Consider the following 20,313-nt stretch of genomic DNA (forward strand, 5'->3'; position numbering starts at 1 on the left):
TCTCTCCCTCCCTCTTTCTCTTTCTGTCTTTAACTGTGACTTTCAAATAAATATTCAAGTCCTAAGAAAACAGGTTTACAAAATAATCACAGTTCTTTCAGACAAACATCATGTGTGTACCTTCAGGTTTAGGCTATATGCTATTGCTTGATTATGTGAAGCACTTCACAAGTCAGACAGTGCCAAGTCTCAGCAACTTTTTAGAGAAAGAGACAGAGGTCTTCCATCTGCTGGCTCACTTCTAAAATGGCCAAATGGCTGGAGCCGAGCCAATCCAGAGCAAGGAGCCAGGGACTTCCTGCAGGTCTCCCACGTGGGTGCAGGAAACCTTGGACTTAGTCCATCCTCTGCTGCTTTACCAGGCCATCAGCAGGGAGCTGGATGGGAATGAGAACAGCTGGATATGAATAGGTGCCCAAATTGGATGCTGAAACACAGAATATTAGCCTACTATGCCACTGCACAGGCCCAGAATTCCAGTATGTTTAAATCACTGTATTCTGTGTGAACCTGAGACTATTTTTCTTTAACTTCCTTTTCCTGATTTATGATTTTCATCTACCAAACACATATCTGGCTTCTATTTTGTGGACATCATTTACTTTCTCAGTATGCATTTTATTATCCTGCTTTGTTGTGAAAGGTAATAGGACGTATGTCAAGTAGTTAGCAAATTGACTGCCACTAAGTGACAATACATAATAACAGTTGTAGTTGCTATTATATATGTAGGTAGTGGTTGTTGTGACTGTCAGTATTGCCGTAACAGTGGGTCAGAATTTTTCTTGAATCCTCGTTAGGGTTTAACATTGAACTTAATTTCAGGCACAAGCAATATTCAAAATGATTTATTTAGTGGTACCATTATATTGAATGTCATGCACAAAGTTACATGATGGATTAATTTTGTGTAATCACCTCTGTAATCATTTTTCTTTCTTTCAATAATACCCCTGTTTACATGTTACATCTGTGAGGTAACACAGTGGAAATTTGGCAAGACCATATCCAGATGTTAATCCTGCTTCCTTTGAACTGCACTTCCGTTATTTAGTAAAAAGACCACTTGGTTAATCATCCACAATCCTTTAGATCTGAAACATACTTTCATTGAAGGATAAAAATGATGACACAAAAAATATTTACTTTCCATGCATTTGCTTAGACTCTATTTTAAAAAGAAATATGTCATATCTAAATGAACTAAGAATGATAAATTTTTCAAATATTTTAGAACCTTTTATAAATTTGAGAGCAATAAAAAGTTTTTTCCAGGTTAAAATTCATCTTATATTTAGGTTAAACTTAGGTAAGTTGGCAAAATAGTCACTACCATCTTGGTATTAAGCTACTCACTTCCCAAATCATTGTGCCTTCTGAAAATATCTCAGTTATTTTTTATTCTTATTTTCCATTTTGTGATTTTGTAGGTATAGAAATTCCCCTTATACTTCCCCTTCCTCCCTCCCCTTTCTGCACTCCCACACAATTTTCCCCTGTATTATTATAATAGCATAGTCTTTCAGCAACAGTCACAAGTCCAGCATTCTGCTATTCAAGTGTATCCTGGCATTGTAGGTTTAGGTGATGCTATTTTTGTACAAGCTTTGTAGCTTGCTGAATTGCTGGTTTTACTATGTATGTGTAGCTATTCGATGACTTAAGTCACTCTGAATAGCCAAAAGCATGCTTCCAAAAATATATACAGCTCATTCAACTATTTCCTCATAAAAATCATTCGCCATTTCATTGAACGTTAGTCCCAGATACAGGCACGTCAAAGATAATTTCTTGGAAGTTGACATGTGTGTAGACTTTTATATGCATTATCTTATGGAATGTTTGGAACAATCCTAGAAATGTTTATTTTTGAAAGATTTGTTTAGTTATTTGAAAGAGGGAAGGAAAGAGGGAGAGAGGGAGGTAATGAGAGAGAGAGAGAGACAGATGAGTCTTTAGTCCATTGGTTTACTCTCTGGATGACCACAATAATAGTCATGGCTAGGTCAGGCCAAATCCAGGAGCAAGGAACTGCTTCTGGATCTCCTATGTGAGTGCAGGGGCTCAAGGACCTTGGCAGTGTTTGGGTGCTTTCCCAGGCCTTTAGCAGGGAGCTGGATTCTAACTGAATCAACTGGGACCCAAACTTATTACGCATATGGGATGGTGGTATTCTGGGAGTTAGCTTTACACACTGCACCACAATCATGAACCCTGGATGTATATTTTTATCTTTCATGTTTTGCATGTGTGCAGCTGAGATAAAGTTAAGTAACTAAGATCAGACAAGTAGTAAGCTGAAGTTTGAAAATATGTTATCCATGGAGTCAAGGCCATTGTTCTGTACAGGTTTAGGACAGTTTTTAGTAACAGGAAACCTATTATTACAAGTTATAACTAGAAATATATTTCAAGAAATTTCCTTGGATAACAGAGCATTAAAATAAATAGTTGTCTTCACTCCTTGCTTTAGTTATTCCCTTTCCATTACTCCAGGCTGATTCATCAGAAAGATCTTCAAAGAACATGGATAGTATTACCTAATATTACTTAGTCAAAGTTCTAAATTATATGGATAGTGTTTTATATATATATATATAAATAACTTCTTATGTACACAGAAATGTAGTAGTAATTACAGATATAACATACTTTATTGGAATCTTACACAAGTTAAGGCATTTCACCAAGCAGTTTGTATGCTGGTTTTTAGATCTCTCTGTGATTGTTTTAGGAAAACAATATCACTCCCATGTTATATAGGAGCAAATTAAGGTTAGTACAAGACTAAGTAAATTTCCTCGTATCACATGACCTCAAATCAGAATCAAGCATCAACTATGTACCCTTGAATTAAACTTCTGGGTTGCACCAGCACATTTTATTTCACATTTCAAATCTCCCATTTCCTCTCTCATGTTAACTCAGAGGAGGCAAAGTGCTCAGGGTTGGAGTGCGTTTTCTTCCACCTATGCCAGGAGTAGCTACATAATTTGTGGGATTTAGTGAACAACATAAACAGATCTTTTTGTTCAAAAAACAGGATGCACAGTTTTAGAATTACTAAAGAGCAAGCTATTTATCCCATAGTTTCACTATCAAATTGCCTATATATTTTTAAGGAAAATGAATGTTATGAAGTATTATTAATTTTAACATTATATATTTCCTGTGATAAATGACAATATAGAACCAGGCAGAATTACCAGCATTATGTAACTTGTGTCTCATAGCTCGGGCATATACATGTATTTAATCTATCCAGAATGTAGAAACATTATATTGAAATGGGGCAGATACACTATTGCATCTTTTTTTTTTACTAGATTGCACACTTCATTGATTGATTTCACACATGGGCATGTTAATACTACCAATAATCTGCCTACTGATCAGTGAAAAAGGAAAGAACTGGAACATATTTTCCATTTCTTTTGGCATCATCAATTTCAGCAAATGTGGTTGTCTAATGAAAGAAAGCAACATTGATTCAGATGTACAGAAAATTCTTGTCCAAACAGTGCTCTGTGTGTGTATATGTATATATTATAATATATTACATATATTATATATTATATGTATATAAACAATTTACTCTTCTTCCTTAACTGAGCATGGAACCTTCTTGAATGCTGTTGGTACAATTTAAGCTCAGCCACATACCCCATGTGCACTTGACACAAAGACAAAACTTATGTGGAATTTCTTGTTGACTCAATTATTATTCTTGGATACTGGCCTAACATTAGTCAGCAGGAAGCCAAGAGGCTTCTCCTATCTTTTGGTAGTACTGATAACCTGGCATCTGAATCTGCAAACACATGGCCTCTTTTCAAGGTTAATACTGTCCTTTGTAAACTGCTTTTCAGGTGGGAGCCATTCTGGCCAGGCTAAACACTAGCCATTCCAGAAGGATCCTTTCTCACCGGAGTTCAGATTTACACTTTTGTGCTACATAATGGGTTAAGATTGTCTACCGCTTTGGGCATCATCTCCTAACAATTGCTTTATGCGTGGCCTGGCTCTTCCCTTGGTGTTAATTCTAGACTATAATCTAGTTATAGATGCACTCATTCTAGATTGGGGTCTTAGTGGAAATTCTAAGACAGCTGTTTTCATTTTTCCTTAACAGTCTACTGACTAAATCAGAAAGAAAAGAGATCATATTTTACTCTCCCAAGATGTCTTTGCTTTTTAGATCATTGACACTTAGAAACAAATAATTAATTTATAGAACTGTTTATGCTGTTAGAAATTTCAAATGTATGAGCAGGATATTTCTCTGCACATTTTAGCCTCACATCCCCTTGGCAGTACATTTTTTTCTAGTAACTTTTATAAATTTTCAGAATTATTTTCTCAACTGTGGCTTCTATGCAAGATACATTTCTAATGTTATTGAGAAAGTATGTAAATTAATTCCAATGATATACGTGTACAGTGTAATAAATATGAACGGAAATGTTGCCTATAGATGAAATCACATAGTATTTTAAAAATATAGCTTAAATGGTTAATGTGATAACTCCTTTATAGTAACCTAGAAGAGCTTTACTAAAGCATTAATTGTGTATGGATTTTGCCTACCATTGAAAAATGTTTCTGTGTATTCTGTGTATCTGTAATGATGGTAGAATACAGGCCTGCCACGGTATGTGTCTAGTGTTCATCTTTATCATTCAAGTGGATATTTCTGGCATTTTAAATATTTCATTTAATTTATCATTTAATGTACCAGAACAGTCTGCAAAGACACTAATTGTGCAACATCCAATTTCTTTTATTGTTCAGCGTTTGGAAGCTGCTGGAGACAAATCATTTGGCAGTCCATTGATGGAGACTGAAGTGAATCTGGACAGTTACCAAACAGCTCTAGAAGAAGTACTGTCATGGCTTCTTTCTGCTGAAGACACGTTGCAGGCACAAAGAGAAATTTCAAATGATGTAGAAGAAGTGAAAGAACAGTTTCATACACATGAGGTAAAAAAATATATATATTCACAAACCCAAGCAATATGACTTGTTTATAATGGTGACTCTGTAAGACTTTAGGAATTTGGTTTTAATTTTGAAATAGAAACACGCACTGTGTGTGTGTCTTGGATTCCACTGTGCACTATTTGAAGTCGCCCTTATTAACCAGTCCTTGGGGATGCTCAGATCTGGTTTCCCAGTGACTCATCCTCCAGTGCAAAGAAAATCCCAGCCATCTTTTCTTATGCCAGGGCAATGTTGATGCCCTAATTATACGCCCAAGTCCCTGTGTGTAATGACCTGGAAAAAGTGGGCGCCTTTGACTGAGATGACACTCTGGTTGGGCTTCCTCTTCTTCCCTGTTCTCTTGCTGTTTCTTGAACACTATTGCAATCTTCTTGAGAGTTTTCTCACTAAACCACTTGTCCCCAAATCCTTGTCTCTGACTCTCTACAGAAGGAGATCTAAGAAAGTAACTGTAACTCACATTTCCAAAATGATAACATTTGCTTTTTGAAATAAAAATTGAAGCACTATTACAGTGAATTGAAATTTAAAAAGCATCTTCCATTTCCTTAGAATGTGTGAGGAAGACATGAAGTATAACCTATCAGGAACATAACAGGTAACTCATAGACAACAGACTCAAATCAGCTTAGACAATAGAAAAACTACAAAGACATACAAGGGGAGTCAGGAGCGATCCTGACAACCTCTTAACAGGAGGTCATATGCACAGAACAGAGGGGGACCCCAGAGTGGAGCCAGGTGGACAGGAAGAGGCTTGTATTCGAACCCTGGAGACTCCTGGATCCTCACCAAGGACTATCAGTACGGGCACCAAGGACTATATCCCAACTGCCAAGGAGACCACAGGGAATTGGAGTGCCTTTGGAGGCTGAGAACTCAGGTTACCCACCCCGTTTGGATCTACCACACGGGATGGAAGAGGCCCAAATCCTTCCTCATGGGATCCAAGATCCTTGGAACAACAGCCATGAGCCCTGAGTGGTCCACAGAAACAGAACAGTCAACTTCTTTCGGGACTAGGGAGAGGGGCTTTTTCTGGTCCTTACTTAGTTCCAACTTTGGATCCCCATTTTCTCTTGCAATTATCATCAGGGTCGCCCGGAGCACCGCCCCCCCTCAAAAAAAACCAAACAAAAAATATTAGAATAGATAGAGAACAATAAGGAAAGCTTAGAACCAGACAGGAAATGATCAGTGTGGATCCACATATACCTCACTAGGTAGGACACAAAGATTAGATACTCCTCACTAGGGTGTTGAAGATTTCTCTGCACACCCCTCCTAAAACTGTTCTGCATCTCAACTTTTGACATATGCCTTGTTAGAGTTATAAACCAGTTTAGACTCTCCTAAAATCTGCCAAGTTCAGCAAAATTATGCTTCAACACTATAAGCTGCTAAATACTAAAATGAATATAGACACAAGACAGCTGAATAGTACCATATAGCCATTTTAAGGTGTACAGCAGCCAGTTCTGTATATATACTAAAATTGAAATGTCAATGAAGTAGTCACAGGATGTGTTTAAGAACTTGCATTTTTTTTTAACATATCGGTTACTCAATACCATGTCAATTAATTCCATAATGTTGTAAATTGTCCTTGATGTTATGTTGTGGCTTTAAATTGATCAGGATGATATTCTGCCAGCTCTACCTTCAGACCAGAGATGGTCTCCCCAAGAAACTGTTGAATTGATCTGGACAATAAGATGCTGGACACTGTGCTTGGTATATGTTTGCAAAGAAAGAATCTTGACTGAATTTGAACTGTAATAGTGTAACAAGGTGGAGGAATTCACCATGGGGGGGGCAGAGGGAGGGGTTAGGGGAATCCTGGAACCTATGAAACTGTGTCACATAATGCAACATAATCAATAATTTAAAAACTTAAAAAAAAAAAGAAATTTAAAAGGACTGAAATTTTACAGCAAAGTCAATGCCTCAATGGAGGCCCAGTGTCATGGCCCAGCAAGTGAAGCCCCTCCTGACACTGGAATCCTGTTTTAGATCACCAGTTAGAGTACTGCTTTCTGCTTCTTATTCATCTTCCTGCTAATGTGCCTGGCAAGTCTGCCAATAATGACCCAAGTACTTGGGCACCTGTCACATAGGTGGGAGACCAGGATGCAGAGTTTGGCTTCAAGCTTCATTCTGGCTCAGTCCTGGTTGTTGCAATTTTATGGCAAGTAAATCTGTCTCTGCTTCTCTCGTGGATGCATTGCCTTTCAAGTAAATCATACAAACAAATGCACACATCTTTAGTCAAATGATCAAATGGTTTGCCTACAGTGTTAACTGCAATATTAACTTCTTTCTCCACCAGGGGTACATGATGGATTTGACATCTCATCAGGGGCGTGTTGGTAATGTTCTGCAACTGGGAAGTCAATTGCTTCAAACCGGGAAATTATCAGAAGATGAAGAAACTGAAGTACAAGAACAAATGAATCTCCTAAATTCAAGATGGGAGTGTCTCAGGGTAGCAAGCATGGAAAAACAAAGCAGGTATGTATTCATTGTTTGGTAACGAAGGGAAATAGCAAGTTTTGGACAGTTACTATTAATTTGATGCCTTTTGATGGTAAAAATTGGTCTTCTTAGTTGTTTTCCCCCCAAGCCACACAGCTTTTCTTCAGAAAACACTAGAGTTTAACTGTTATGCCAATAAAGTTTTGATTTTTTTACTTTTGCAATCGACATGGATATGTTTGATAGTTGGGAAGTTATCTGCTTATCTAAGCTCGAAGAGTTTCTGATGTTTCTTTATATTTACTATTTTTTGGAAGTTGGCCTCCGGGAGTCAGGGAAGCCTACACAAGGAAACCATGTATGGAAAAGCAGCTGCTAGTTACACTTGACAGAAAACTTCCATTCTGAAGACAAAGCTCTCAGAAATTATTAAAGTGTTATTCATCTGTTTATGGAAATTCTCTTGAAAAGCATTTCTCAGTTATGTCTAGAAATCCTTTCCGGTGTACAGTATGGCTTGAATTACCTTAAGCATATACATTGCCTTCATGAAAAAGGCATTTTGATCCATTTCTGGAAATAATGTATTGCGTGTAAAGGTACTGAGCAGATCTCATCTTGCTGGAAGTATTGCTATGATTTATATTGTTACGTGTGTGTATTCATGTAGAGCCCATCGAGACAAGATAGATTTATTTCTAAATGAAAAGAAATGAAGTACCAACTGTGGATTTGAATACATTAAGCTAAAGAAATTGTCCAAGTGCCTTAAGTTTACTTAGCTATTATTTATGAAGATTAAAAGCTTTAAAATAGGACCTAAGAAACTCATTAGATATGCTAGGAGGATTGCTGGTCCAGTACTAAATTATAGCGTGACAATAGGGAGGAGGAAAACACATTTTCAAGCTTATGTCTTTTGAAAAATAAAACATGCACGAGACAGAATTTTTACAACTATATCCATGTGCGAAGCCAAGATAGCCTTGTCTACACATACTGACATCTCCCCACCGCTGTGAGGACTACAACTAACCCTAGAGGTGATTGTTGTAACCGCCAGAATGCAACTATTGAATGTGCACCCTGACAAGACCCGGACTAGCGAATTTTCCCCATTTTTAAATTCTAGTCCATAAGATATGGAGTATCCACCCATCTAAGATTATGTGCCAGCATTCCTCAGGTTCAAGCCTCTGTTTGCACCACTCTTTGCAGCTTAAAGATACTTCAGACAAAATGAGAAAGTTATTAAAACCCAGGTTCTTTCTCTGCTGTTGTAGTAGTAACATCAGTTGCCTTTCATGCACTCCATTTTCCCCTTCTTCTGCAGCTTAAATATCTCTGTTTTATCCTGGGCATCCTCTACTCAGTAACAGTAACCATGTAACAGAAATTATTCAAAATTAATTAATTGCATCTTGACATTGAGTTGCAAGAAGATGTGAATTTAGCCTAAAGTCTCCAATGTTTTCTCTGTTTTACAACATTTTAAAAGTCACTTGTTAAAAAAAAAAAGCTGTCATTAGGGTAATAATGTACACACACACACACACACACACACACACACACACACACACACTCTATGTACCCTTATGCCATATGCATAATAATATTGTCAAATATTGTCAAATAGAGATGTGTTGAGTGACTACTTTGAATTTTATTCCTGGGAGGTTGCTAAAAGTTTCTTAACATTTAGTATGGGAGTTGAATGAGGAGATGTGACTACCATTTGCAGGTTATGAACAGAAATGTTATAAGCAGCGGGAACATCTAATGCAAAGGCTATAATCCAGGGACATCTAGCTTGTTGGAGGAATCAAAAGGCAGTGGGACTAACAAGATGTGGGTGGGGTTGCCAGATAGCAAAGACATCAGATGGAGTCAGAATACAAATAGCAGTCTGATTGCATACGGAAATGTCAGAGTAAAAGGTACTAAGCTAAGCACAAGAAAATGCTGCCAGATTTTAGGTACAGGAGACACAGGTCAAGAAAAAAATGTTAGGCTGCTAGAGGAAAAACAGACAGCTAATAGGCCAAGATAATAGCTCATAGAAGAGATGCTAGTTCCAAACGAGGTGGCGGTTGCAACAGTAATGTTCTACATTCTGTTAGCGTGTTGTTAAGTGCTAACACATTTTTGTTTATTTTTGGCTTCTTTATGGCCTTTTATGAAAGGACCTTTTTGCTTAGGAATCATCTCCCTTGCTTAGTGTCTGCAGAGGCTACCTTTATACAACTTTTACCTAGGAAATACTATATACCCTACAAACCCTTAAGCATTATAAAAAATGAAATTAAGAAAAAATCAAAAGATAATAATACACTCTTATCATGCATTTACATAAATTGAATCCAATTTTACTAAGGGTAAGATTTCAATTTTTCAGACACTTGTTTATGGGAACTGATGTAACCAACTTCCATGCTGCGGTCTTCAGCTGGCTGATGCAGAGCACTGCACTAGCTCTCCTTTCCCACACACCAATACAACATGCCGGCTTGCCTAGGGTATGCAAAGGCAGCTTGTGAATCCAAAACCAGGACAAAATGCAAAGAAACGTCATCATTGTAAATATGTTGAGTGGATATTGATTCATTATATTAGGCATCAATATGTTGCCTTTATATATGCATGCATATAAATAGTATAGATAATATTTAATATATATGAAACCTGTAACATATAATAAAACATGTATAAGGCACACGAAACACATGCATATCACTTACATATATATGTGTGGATAGATATATGCAATATATATTTCTCCAGTCTTTCTTAATTGTCTTATTCATTTATTCTTCAAAGGATATATGTGTAGGTTTTCATATAGGGATCAAAGGGCATGAGTACGACAATTAAAGTTGGAAGTTTTTTCTTTTTTAAGTTGAAACATTTACCATATGGTGGCAAATGAATATGAGTTAAAAAGTAAGCAAGCATTTGCTTCTCTCTGTTCCTTCCTTTTATTTATCACTCTCATGAGAATCATCCCATCTTTGTTTATTCTCATTCTGGTGTTTTTGTGCATGTGAACTGATGATGAAATGAAAAATAATACCATAAAAGGCTTTGTTAAGATATCCATAGTTACAAACCGATTTGACACCACTATTCTGAGATGGATCTATGCTAACTTTTATTTATTATTATTATTATTTTTAAAGATTTATTTTATTTTTTATTGGAAAGGCGGATATACAGAGAGGAGAGACAGAGAGGAAGATCTTCCGTCCCATGATTCACTCCCCAAGTGAGCCGCAACGGCCGATACTATGCTGATCCAAAGCCAGGAGCCTCTTCTGGGTCTCCCACGCGGGTGCAGGTTCCCAAAGCTTTGGGCTGTCCTCTGCTGCTTTCCTGGGCCACAGGCAGGGAGCTGGAAGGGAAGTGGGGCTGCCGGGATAGAACCGGTGCCCATATGGGATCCCGGGTGTTCAAGGCAAGGAACTTAACCACTGCGCCACTGTGCCGGGCCCTATTTTTTATTATTTTTAAAAAGATTTATTTATTCATTTTTGTTCCAAAGTCAGATATACTGAGAGGAGGAGAGACAGAGAGGAAGATCTTCTGTCCAATGATTCACTCCCCAGGTGAGCACATTGACTGGTGCTGCACCGATAAGGAGCCAGGAGCCAGGAACTTCCTCCAGGTCTCCCATGCGTGTGTAGGGTCCCAGGACTTTGGGCCATCCTTGACTGTTTTCCCAGGCCACATGCAGGGAGCTGGATGGAAAGTGGAGCTGCTGGGATTAGAACCGGTGCCCATATGGGATTCTGGCACGTTCAAGATGAGGACATTAGCCACTAGGCCGCTGCGCTGGGCCCTATGCTAAATCTTGAGCAGTGGTTATGATATTGAAGTTAGGGAACTAAGAGTCAGTTGATTTCACAATTAAAATGAACTATATTATACATGAGAATTCTGTTGATATTCTTGAGTTAGATATCTCAGGAAGAGTAAAACTATCTGATTTTTGTTTTGTGTTATGCTGCGGAATACCCCTAGGGTCAGGGGAGGTAAGAGATAGAGAAGAAAAAGACAAAATTTCCAACTGTGGAAGTACAAGAAGACGACTTGCATGGGGACAACAGAAGATTTTCTTCTCTATGAATAAGCTAATTAATTTGATTGAAAAATGCAACCTGCAGAGAGCAAAAGAGATTTACTGACATTTCTGCAAGGACTCATAAAGATAAGCACAGCAAGTTCCATCAACTTCTTTGATAATTGTGGCTAGGACATGCAAGGGGAAACGGAAACCTTAGTGATGAGAAGAAAAAAAAAAAGGACTGGAGAGAAAAATATGTCAAACAAATCCAGTTCATCTCTTTGTTGTTGTTGTTGTTTCCAATGTCTGTTTCAATCACGAGGGGGAGTGACAGGATCATGGATAGAGCAGCAGGAGACGTTGAGCAATTCGTGAGGTGTGGTCTACCGCGTGAAGTGACTTCGAAGTTGTACAGGCGATAATATGAATGGAAGGATGAAAAACTAAGTTACATTCATTAGGTAGTTTCAACATTTCAACCGAATTTGTTGTGGTAAATATTTCAAAGATGATGACCTAAAAGCTCCTACTTGATTTCATCACCATTTAGTAAGTTAATTTTTTAAAATGTTGTATAATAATGGCTAAGTGATAATTCCATGATGATTAAGGCAGTCCAAGCACCAGTAACATCCACATCGCTTCAGAATCTGTTAAAAAAAGGAATAATGTCATTCCTCACTCTGATATAGGCAATTAGCATCTTACGTTTAATGAGATTCTAAGCTATTCCTAAGCATATTTAAGTCTGAGAAGTACATTAAACTTCATTTAAGCTAAAACTTAACTTTAAAGCTTAAAATATTGATCTGGCTGAAACAATTACAAAATATCAATCATCTTTGTGCATACCCTATTTAAACACCATCTATCTAATTTTTTTATACATTAAACTGATAACAAATCTTTTGAATACTTCAAACATGGTGCTGGTCATCTTGGTAATGTCTTCAGATGTTAGTATCATCCTCCATGGTTTCATAGAATAACAAGATTCATAGAATAACAAGATTCGTGAGCAATAATCTATTAGAGTGTAGTGGAAAGTTTAACAGTTAACTGTCCTAATGAGAAGCAGTAGTTATTCACTTATATAGACGCGAGCTTTGGTGGAGTTGTAAATGGTTATGGAAATGTCTTGCATTCATGGAAATGAGAGAAAAGTATTTTAAAACTAATGTTTTCCTAGAAAGACAAATGATAATAATAATAAAATTAAGTTGGGCCCGGCGCGGTGGCGCAAGTGGTTAAGGTCCTTGCCTTGAACGCCCGGGATTCCATATGGGCACTGGTTCTATCCCGGCAGCCCCGCTTCCCTTCCAGCTCCCTGCCTGTGGCCTGGGAAAGCAGTCAAGGATGGCCCAAAGCTTTGGGACCCTGCACCCGCGTGGGAGACCTGGAAGAGGCTCCTGGCTTTGGACCGGCATAGCATCGACCGTTGTGCTCACTTGGGGAGTGAATCATGGGACGGAAGATCTTCCTCTCTGTCTCTCCTCTCTGTATATCTGCCTTTCCAATAAAAAAAAAATCTTAAAATTAAGTTTATCCCTTCCTTCGTCCACCTAGCAGACAGTACGTGCCGTGTTCCCAGCACTATTTTAGAGACTGGAGAGCTATGTGCCCATGAACTGGGACCCTCTCACTGTGCTTACGCTGTGGTGGGAGGAGACAGAACATTTTAAAAGTGTGTCATGTTAGTTGGTGTTTAATGATAGAAATGACTGGAAGAATCAACTTAGAGAGTGAGGTATGGCGTGCTATTACATATCAAGGGAGACCCTTCTGCTGAGGTTAAGTTGTAACAGGATCCCTAAGTGAAGGAAGAATCCCACTGTGCAGATATTGGGGGTGAAGGGAATAAGGAAGAAGAAAGGTCCCAAGTCAGGGCAGTGTGCGACATAGCAAAATGATGACATGCTCATTGATGACTATGAAAATGACTCAGGATAGATCATCTCAACAACAGCAGATATCTCAAAGAGGAGAATGTTACAAACTTAATTCTGCCTTTTTTTCTGATTGAGCAGCAGTTTGCATTGTTATACTATGCCTTTTGTGATAATTCAGTTATAGTTCTTCTTTATTTAATATTTTTCCTGTGCTCCATATGTGCCAAACAATGTGCCAGTGGGTAAACAGAGACAAAAGTATTGAAGTTGAGAGTGAGTTTCTATTGCTACATAAATGTTTCATTACGACCTACCCTCAGTAGAAACAATGTGAATGGTCTTGTAATCACAGTGTCTTAGCAGCTGTTCTTGCTGTGTGGCGCTGTCTCTGGAGTGCCTCATCTACTTCACAGGTGGTCCATCAGCAAGACTGACCTGAAAGCTGCCCTAATGTATTTGCCACAAGAATAGTTTTGCATCCAACTATGCAACTTTATTACACTACTGTTGCTATTTTAAATTTCTGGTTTCTAAATGCAAATGAATGTGTTTCCATTTTGAACTTTCATCTTGCTCCAGATAATTGAAAACTATTAATAATTAAGTTGTTATTGAGCTAGAAGATGTGAAGGAATGAAACAGATCAGGTCTGGGAATCAGTGAAACATTTGCTTTTATTCTTTCTGAAAGGTTTTTTTGTGGAAACATTGTGGAAACACATGCCACTAAGTAGGCAAATCACTATTAATAGATGAAAATTGGGGGAGATTATAAATTGTGTTCATTTCTAGATGTTGAAAGGGGAATTTTAAACTGGTTCTTTCCAAAATGCTTATCGTGATGTTGAGGTCTAAAGAGTGTCCTCCAGATGAAGTTCCAAGGTGAAATATAAAGACATCCATCATGATTAAGGAGAAGTCTTTAAAAGGTGCAGATCAAGTATTTCTGATTTGAATAACTTGGAAACAGAAATCATTCAGATTTCAGATGACTTAAGATTTTTGCAATTTGTGCGTATACATAATGAGGTATCTTTTGGAGGAGACATGAATTCAAACATAATTCATTTATATTTTAAATATACATTGTACACATGATATGAAGATGATTTCATGTATTATTTCTAATGTGCCTATCTGCTAATTATGCCACATGAGTTCATGTGTGGAATTTTCCATGTGTGGCTTCATAATTGAGCTGAAAAAGCTTCAAATTTTAGAGCATTTCAGACGTTTTGATTAGAAACCCTCCCTTTTTTTCATGGCCTGCTAGCCATGTCTGGGGTATCGTTGAGTGTTGATAGATCTTACATATATTTTGCTTTGCTTCATATTCTTTCCTGCCATGTAAGAAAAGCCATGTACATATGGTAGTTCATTTAAAAATTTTCTGTTAAAATTATATATAAATATATATATATATATGAGAGGGTTTAAACGCGGCCGCTTTTGGCAGTGAGGGGTCCAGTTGCGGTCCTGGCTGTTCCCAGACCCTCAAGAGTGTGCCTCATCTTTTTAGTGTTGCTGCTGGGCAGCGGCACCTGTGTCCATACGGGATGCTGGTACTGCAGGTGGAGGATTAGCATGGTACATACCACACCATCCCCTGTCTTCCGATGTAAAGTGGTATTTGCCTTTATTGCCTTGGAATACATTGTATCTTCTGATTTCTACATCTGGTAATACGCCATAACATTTACATATATTTAAAACAGCTAGTCATTTATTTTATATTGTTATCATTCATTTGAGGGAGACTGACTCCTGATGTATTTCTTTTACATTTTTAACATAAATTCCATCAGCTGATTCACTCCCCAAGTGGCAGCAATGGCCAGAGGTGAGCCAGTCCGAAGCCAGGAGCCTGGAGCACTTCCAGGTCTTCCCCATGGGTGCAGGGTCCCAAGGTTTTGGGCCATCCTTGACTGCTTTCCCAGGCCACAAGCAGGGAGCTGGATGGGAAGCAGGGCCACTTGGATTGGAACCAGCGGCCATATGGGATCCTGCGTGTGCAAGGCAAAGAATTTAGCTGTGAGGCTACTGTGGTTCTTTTCTAATCCAATATTTATAATAATATTTTACCTCGTTTAATTAGTTGTACTTTTATTTCAGTATTGTAATTTTGCAAATAATTGTAAGTTCTAGGAAGCTGGGCCAAAAAAGCATCCTCTTAAAGAGCTCAGCCTGTTGTTAACTTTGAATGTGTAATTATAATATTGCAGAATTTTTGAAGTTTATATTTTTTATTCTACATTGGTACACTGATTAGCATATGGCTGTATTTTTGTAATGTTCTTAATAGATCTTATAATGTATTTTTATAACATCCAAGAAACACTATCAACATTATGAATTATTGGCTAAAGTTATTTAAGATATGGCATTTCACAGTTATACATTGTTTCTAGGAAAAAATGAAAAAAAAAATTAAAACACTGCATCTCTGACCACAAGCCAAGCTTATGGACTTAAAATCCATGGCTTTACTGCATCTCAAGGTGAGAGAAACACGTAGCAAAGCCAGCCTCTTATAAAACAGTCCGTAGGTGGGGCCACTCCAGCGACCTTTGGCCTTTAAGGCCTTGTTGTCCTCAAAGTCTCAAGTTCTTGCAACTTGCCTGTTTCGGTGGTTGTCCTGCTTGGCAGGACGGTGTGTTACTGGAGCTAGGCTGTAGCAGTTGAAGTATCATATTCTGACACACTTCACAGTGTTTCACTCCAGTCCCACCACTTCACAACTTTGAGAGTCATACGTTAGTATTCTGCTTTGTCTGTTACATCACTTTCTGAAGAAACAGCTGAAAAAACTGGATTAAACAACGAATGGTAAACTTTTTCTTGTCTGTGGATGGTAAATTTTGGTTTTGTGAATGTGACAGTACCCCCAAGTGCATTTGTAGGTTTAGAATGACAGTTGGAGAGGTGCAACATCTTTCTCACGTTATCGAGTCCCTTGTAGTTAAACAATGTGGAATTGTTTCTGCCCAAGGGTCAAAAACCTTAAGTACCAGCAGTTTCGTATGGCATAGCCTAATATGATGGCTAGCCTTGAAAGAAATAAAATAATTCAAGGTTAAAAACACAGCCTTGGGTCACAGGCACCTTATGGTTTAAATACTGCCTTCACATGCCACTGTGTGACCGCATACAAATTCATTAACCTTTCACAATTCCGGTGTATTCAGAAATCAAATAATACTATGACCTTCCTTGGATTGTGGTCATGAGTAGAGTATTGTTCAGCGTTCCTCAAATACATGCCAGCATGCTCCAGCTCCACAGTCATTCCATACCATTTATCAGCGCAATGTTTACTACATTTCCCAGAAATGAATAATTTTTACTTAGCCTCATCCCGTTCTAATTACGTGGGTGCATGTATATAAATCGGGTAGACTTCACATCACATACTATATATACACAGAAACCGAAAATGATTGAACTGCTTTTTTTTGTGCTACCGAATTTATTTAGCAAAATCAGTATTGGAAATTTATCTCATTTGCACTCTATTTTTAGTCCCCCTCCCCCTTTCTGGGGTTACCCTTTCTTCAACCACACGTGGGAAGGAGGATGTCTGTGTGTGAAGGGTCCCAGCGACACCTTCTGATACTGCTGCATCATGTTTATTTCTCCCTCCAATTTTGTTTGCCCGTGGGTCTCCGTTCACCTCCTTGCTCCTCAAGGTTACCCATGTAAACATCAAAATTTTTGTAGACTAGTCGTATCTTCAAGTTCATTTTCTTCTCTGATGTTTCACCATCATAATTTTCCCACCTGCTGCTTAGGAATTCATCTCACTCGAAGTGAAGCGTACACTAGACAGGATAAATTTAAGAAGCACACTTCCTGATTGGATAGTATGCATCGTGAAATATGTGGATGTCAACTGAGGAAAGCCACCTTAGTAGGTCTGTCACCCCTTTAAGCCTAGGATATTAGAGACAGGGATTGACATCCAAAGTCTGATGTCTTTTAGTGATTTTTTTTTTTTGAAATATGAGCTGAATATATGTCTCTTAATATTTTGGATTTTGAGCTTTGGGAAACCAGTGGATCAAGCACACATCTCAAAAAGAACAACCATGGGACCTGGTGCGATAGCCTAGTGGCTAAATCCTCACTTTGCATGTGTCCAGATCCTATGTGAGTGCTGGTTCGTATCCTGACTGCTGCACTTCCCATCCAGCTCCCTGCTTGTAGCCTGGGAAAGCAGAGGACGGCCCAAGGCACCTGCCTGGGACACCTGGAGGAAGTTCCTTGTTCCTAGCTTCAGATCAGCTCAGCTCTTGGCCATTGTGGCCACTTGGGTAGTGAAATTAGCAAACAGAAGCTCTTTCGGTCTCTCCTTCTCTTTGTAAATCTGCCTTTCCAATAAGGAAATCATGCCATAAAATTCAAAACTTCAAAATAAAAAATTGACAAAAAAATAAATTTTAACCATACTAAAAAAAAGTGAACCTTAAAATAAATAATAGCTGTGACATCCAATTATATGATTGCCTCACCAGGCTTCTTCTTATTCAACTGCATTCATAACCCAGCCACCTTAGCTTCACCTGTAAGCATGCTAGCATGGAAGCTTCTCAGAAACAGTGGTTCTAATTAGATCCGAATCAGCTGAGTTGTTTGGAGGCCTATTTAAGTTCGGGAGGCAGGGCAGTTTCGCTCACAATTGCAGCTTGTGACCACGAAGTGTGTGTTGTGGGAGCCAGGAAGGAGGCTTGAAAAAGGAGGTGAGTTGAATGTAGAGGAGGCCAGGGAGTTGTTGGGTTCTTGGAATTCTGGTGAGTTTATGCTTGGTACGTAAAGTACGATTTGCTGTTCAGGTAAATAGATGCTTATGTGAGAAAGTAAGTTTAACATGTTAGGACATGCTAGATATTATCAAGAAGGGTCAGGTTTGCCGTTGGTAAGTGGTAGTTTATGATTTTTTTTATGTACTGGCAATGATTTCAACTTCTTCTCAAATCATGTAAGATGCCCTCTTATACTTCAAACCGTATATACTTCAACTCATATAAGATAAAAATAGATATTGACTACTATTTAATAATACCAAGCCAAAATCTATGAGTGTTGGCTCTCTTAATCATCTACTCAGAACAGTTTCTAAAATAGCGTGAATTATTAAGTGTCCAAAAGTTCATACAAAGTACAAGTGAAAGATGTCTGTGCCGGTACAGGATTTGCTGAAATTCATTTATTCAAGGAGTGTTCAAACACTTGATAACATTACGTGTAAAAAAAATTGCCTTTCAAATCGTTGTGTCAACTTTTTTGAACTCTTTTGAAAGATTTCTCTTTTGAAATACTTTTATATTTAATTTGGCGTCACATTCCCGCCAGCTTTGTATCCTATTTTCAACCTTATTCCAGTGTTATTTTCAGGTTGCAAATGGCTGAAATCCATGCCTTTTAGACTCTCTTTCAGAGCACAGGGCCAGGTGTAATTGTTCTTTATCAACAAGGGACAAGCCAGGATGAGACTCTCTCATGGCAAAGTAGATTTAGAGAGAGGGAAAGGGAAATCCCTAGAGCCTCTAGAACTGTAACATCAAACAAAATGAATTTAAAAAGTAGCTTTCTGAGTATAAATATTTAAGTCTCTGAGTTTCTATAAGGTTTGTATAAGGATTGTGGGTTACCTTTAACAGTGAGTTTTAACCTTAGGCCTGCATAGCGATCACCTGGCTGGCTGGCTCTGATTTTCTGAGTCAAAGTCCCAATTAGCACTCCTAACAAGTTCACCTGTGGATGGGCGGCTGCTGACGATCCGGAGACCAGACTTTGAGAACTGTTGGTGTACAGAAGAGATGAAAGGCTTTGTTTGTTTGTTTTTGTTTTTAGCTAGAATCTGTTGACCAGGTTGTACATTGCAGTTGCTAAAATATTAAACCGCACATGTTGCATTTGGAGTAGCCATGCACACCACTTGCCACCTGGTCATTCTGGTCCTGTCCACAATCCAACATTGATATTGGATACATATTAATATTGGTACATTTATTGGATAGAATTCAAGTCCAGTTTTATAAGATGAAACCGTGATCAAGCATAGGACAGTATTGGAGTTTCAGATTTTTGGATAGGGATACAGTCTGAAACTTGCTAGTAGCCAGTGCTGAATGGAGGCTGTGCTACTCTACAAGTCTCCAGGTCCTTATGCAACCAGCTGCACTGGTCTTCTTGGGGCTGCACGATCCCTTAAGTCCATTCCACAGGTGATTCCTTTGATCTGGAAGCCTTGTACTCCCTGCTTTTTTCCAGTATGTTTTCAAGCTGTAGATTTCTCCAGATATCAGCACTACCATAATATGCTTCTTTGCCTTGCATGCTCAGTTTGGTTGCTCAGATTATTAAGCATGAGCAGAATTATAATTAACTAATGGCAGAATAAATTGTATGTTTGATAAGTGAGTTCATTCTCAAAGACTGATTTCAGTATGCCTCAGGTAATTTTTTGGTAAAATGGTAAAAGGTCAACAAATGTAGTTTAAACTATTTTAAACCCTCTTAGTTCTGTGTATATTTTGTGCATTTAACTGCCAGTTAATGAAAACTCCTGATAGATAATCTGTAAATAATTCTAATACATTCTCACTATAAATCTAACCTCTTTAAAGGCTCACTTTTTAGCATTTTGTTTCCAAAAATGTTTTACATGTTACTTTCATAAAGAATATATGCCTTCCAATAGAAACATTCAGCATATGAATTTCAGATTTTTGTTGAGTTAGTGGTTGAAACGAACTGTTATACTTTAATCATTAATACACCCCAAGGTTATGCAATTGATAGGCAACTTTTTCTCTGCCACGAACTCTGGACAGACAGCTAAGAATGTGTACCCATTTTGTTGCAGGGCTAATAGGTTGAACTTTGGAGT

General features: G+C 38.2%; 1 protein-coding gene across 1 annotated transcript in view; it reads left to right on the forward strand.

The window, feature by feature from the left end:
* The window catches only part of DMD (dystrophin), a 1,921,612-nt gene that overhangs the window by 598,756 nt on the left and 1,302,543 nt on the right, over positions 1-20,313 (forward strand). Inside the window, exons 10-11 of the mRNA XM_041000021.1 lie at positions 4,792-4,980; positions 7,331-7,512. Coding sequence (XP_040855955.1) covers positions 4,792-4,980; positions 7,331-7,512 — 371 coding nt within the window. The remainder of the gene's footprint in view (positions 1-4,791; positions 4,981-7,330; positions 7,513-20,313) is intronic.

The sequence above is a fragment of the Ochotona curzoniae genome, unplaced genomic scaffold (genome assembly GCF_017591425.1).
Source record: "Ochotona curzoniae isolate NIBS_2020 unplaced genomic scaffold, NIBS_Ocur_1.0 contig_1274, whole genome shotgun sequence".
Lineage (NCBI taxonomy): Eukaryota > Metazoa > Chordata > Mammalia > Lagomorpha > Ochotonidae > Ochotona > Ochotona curzoniae.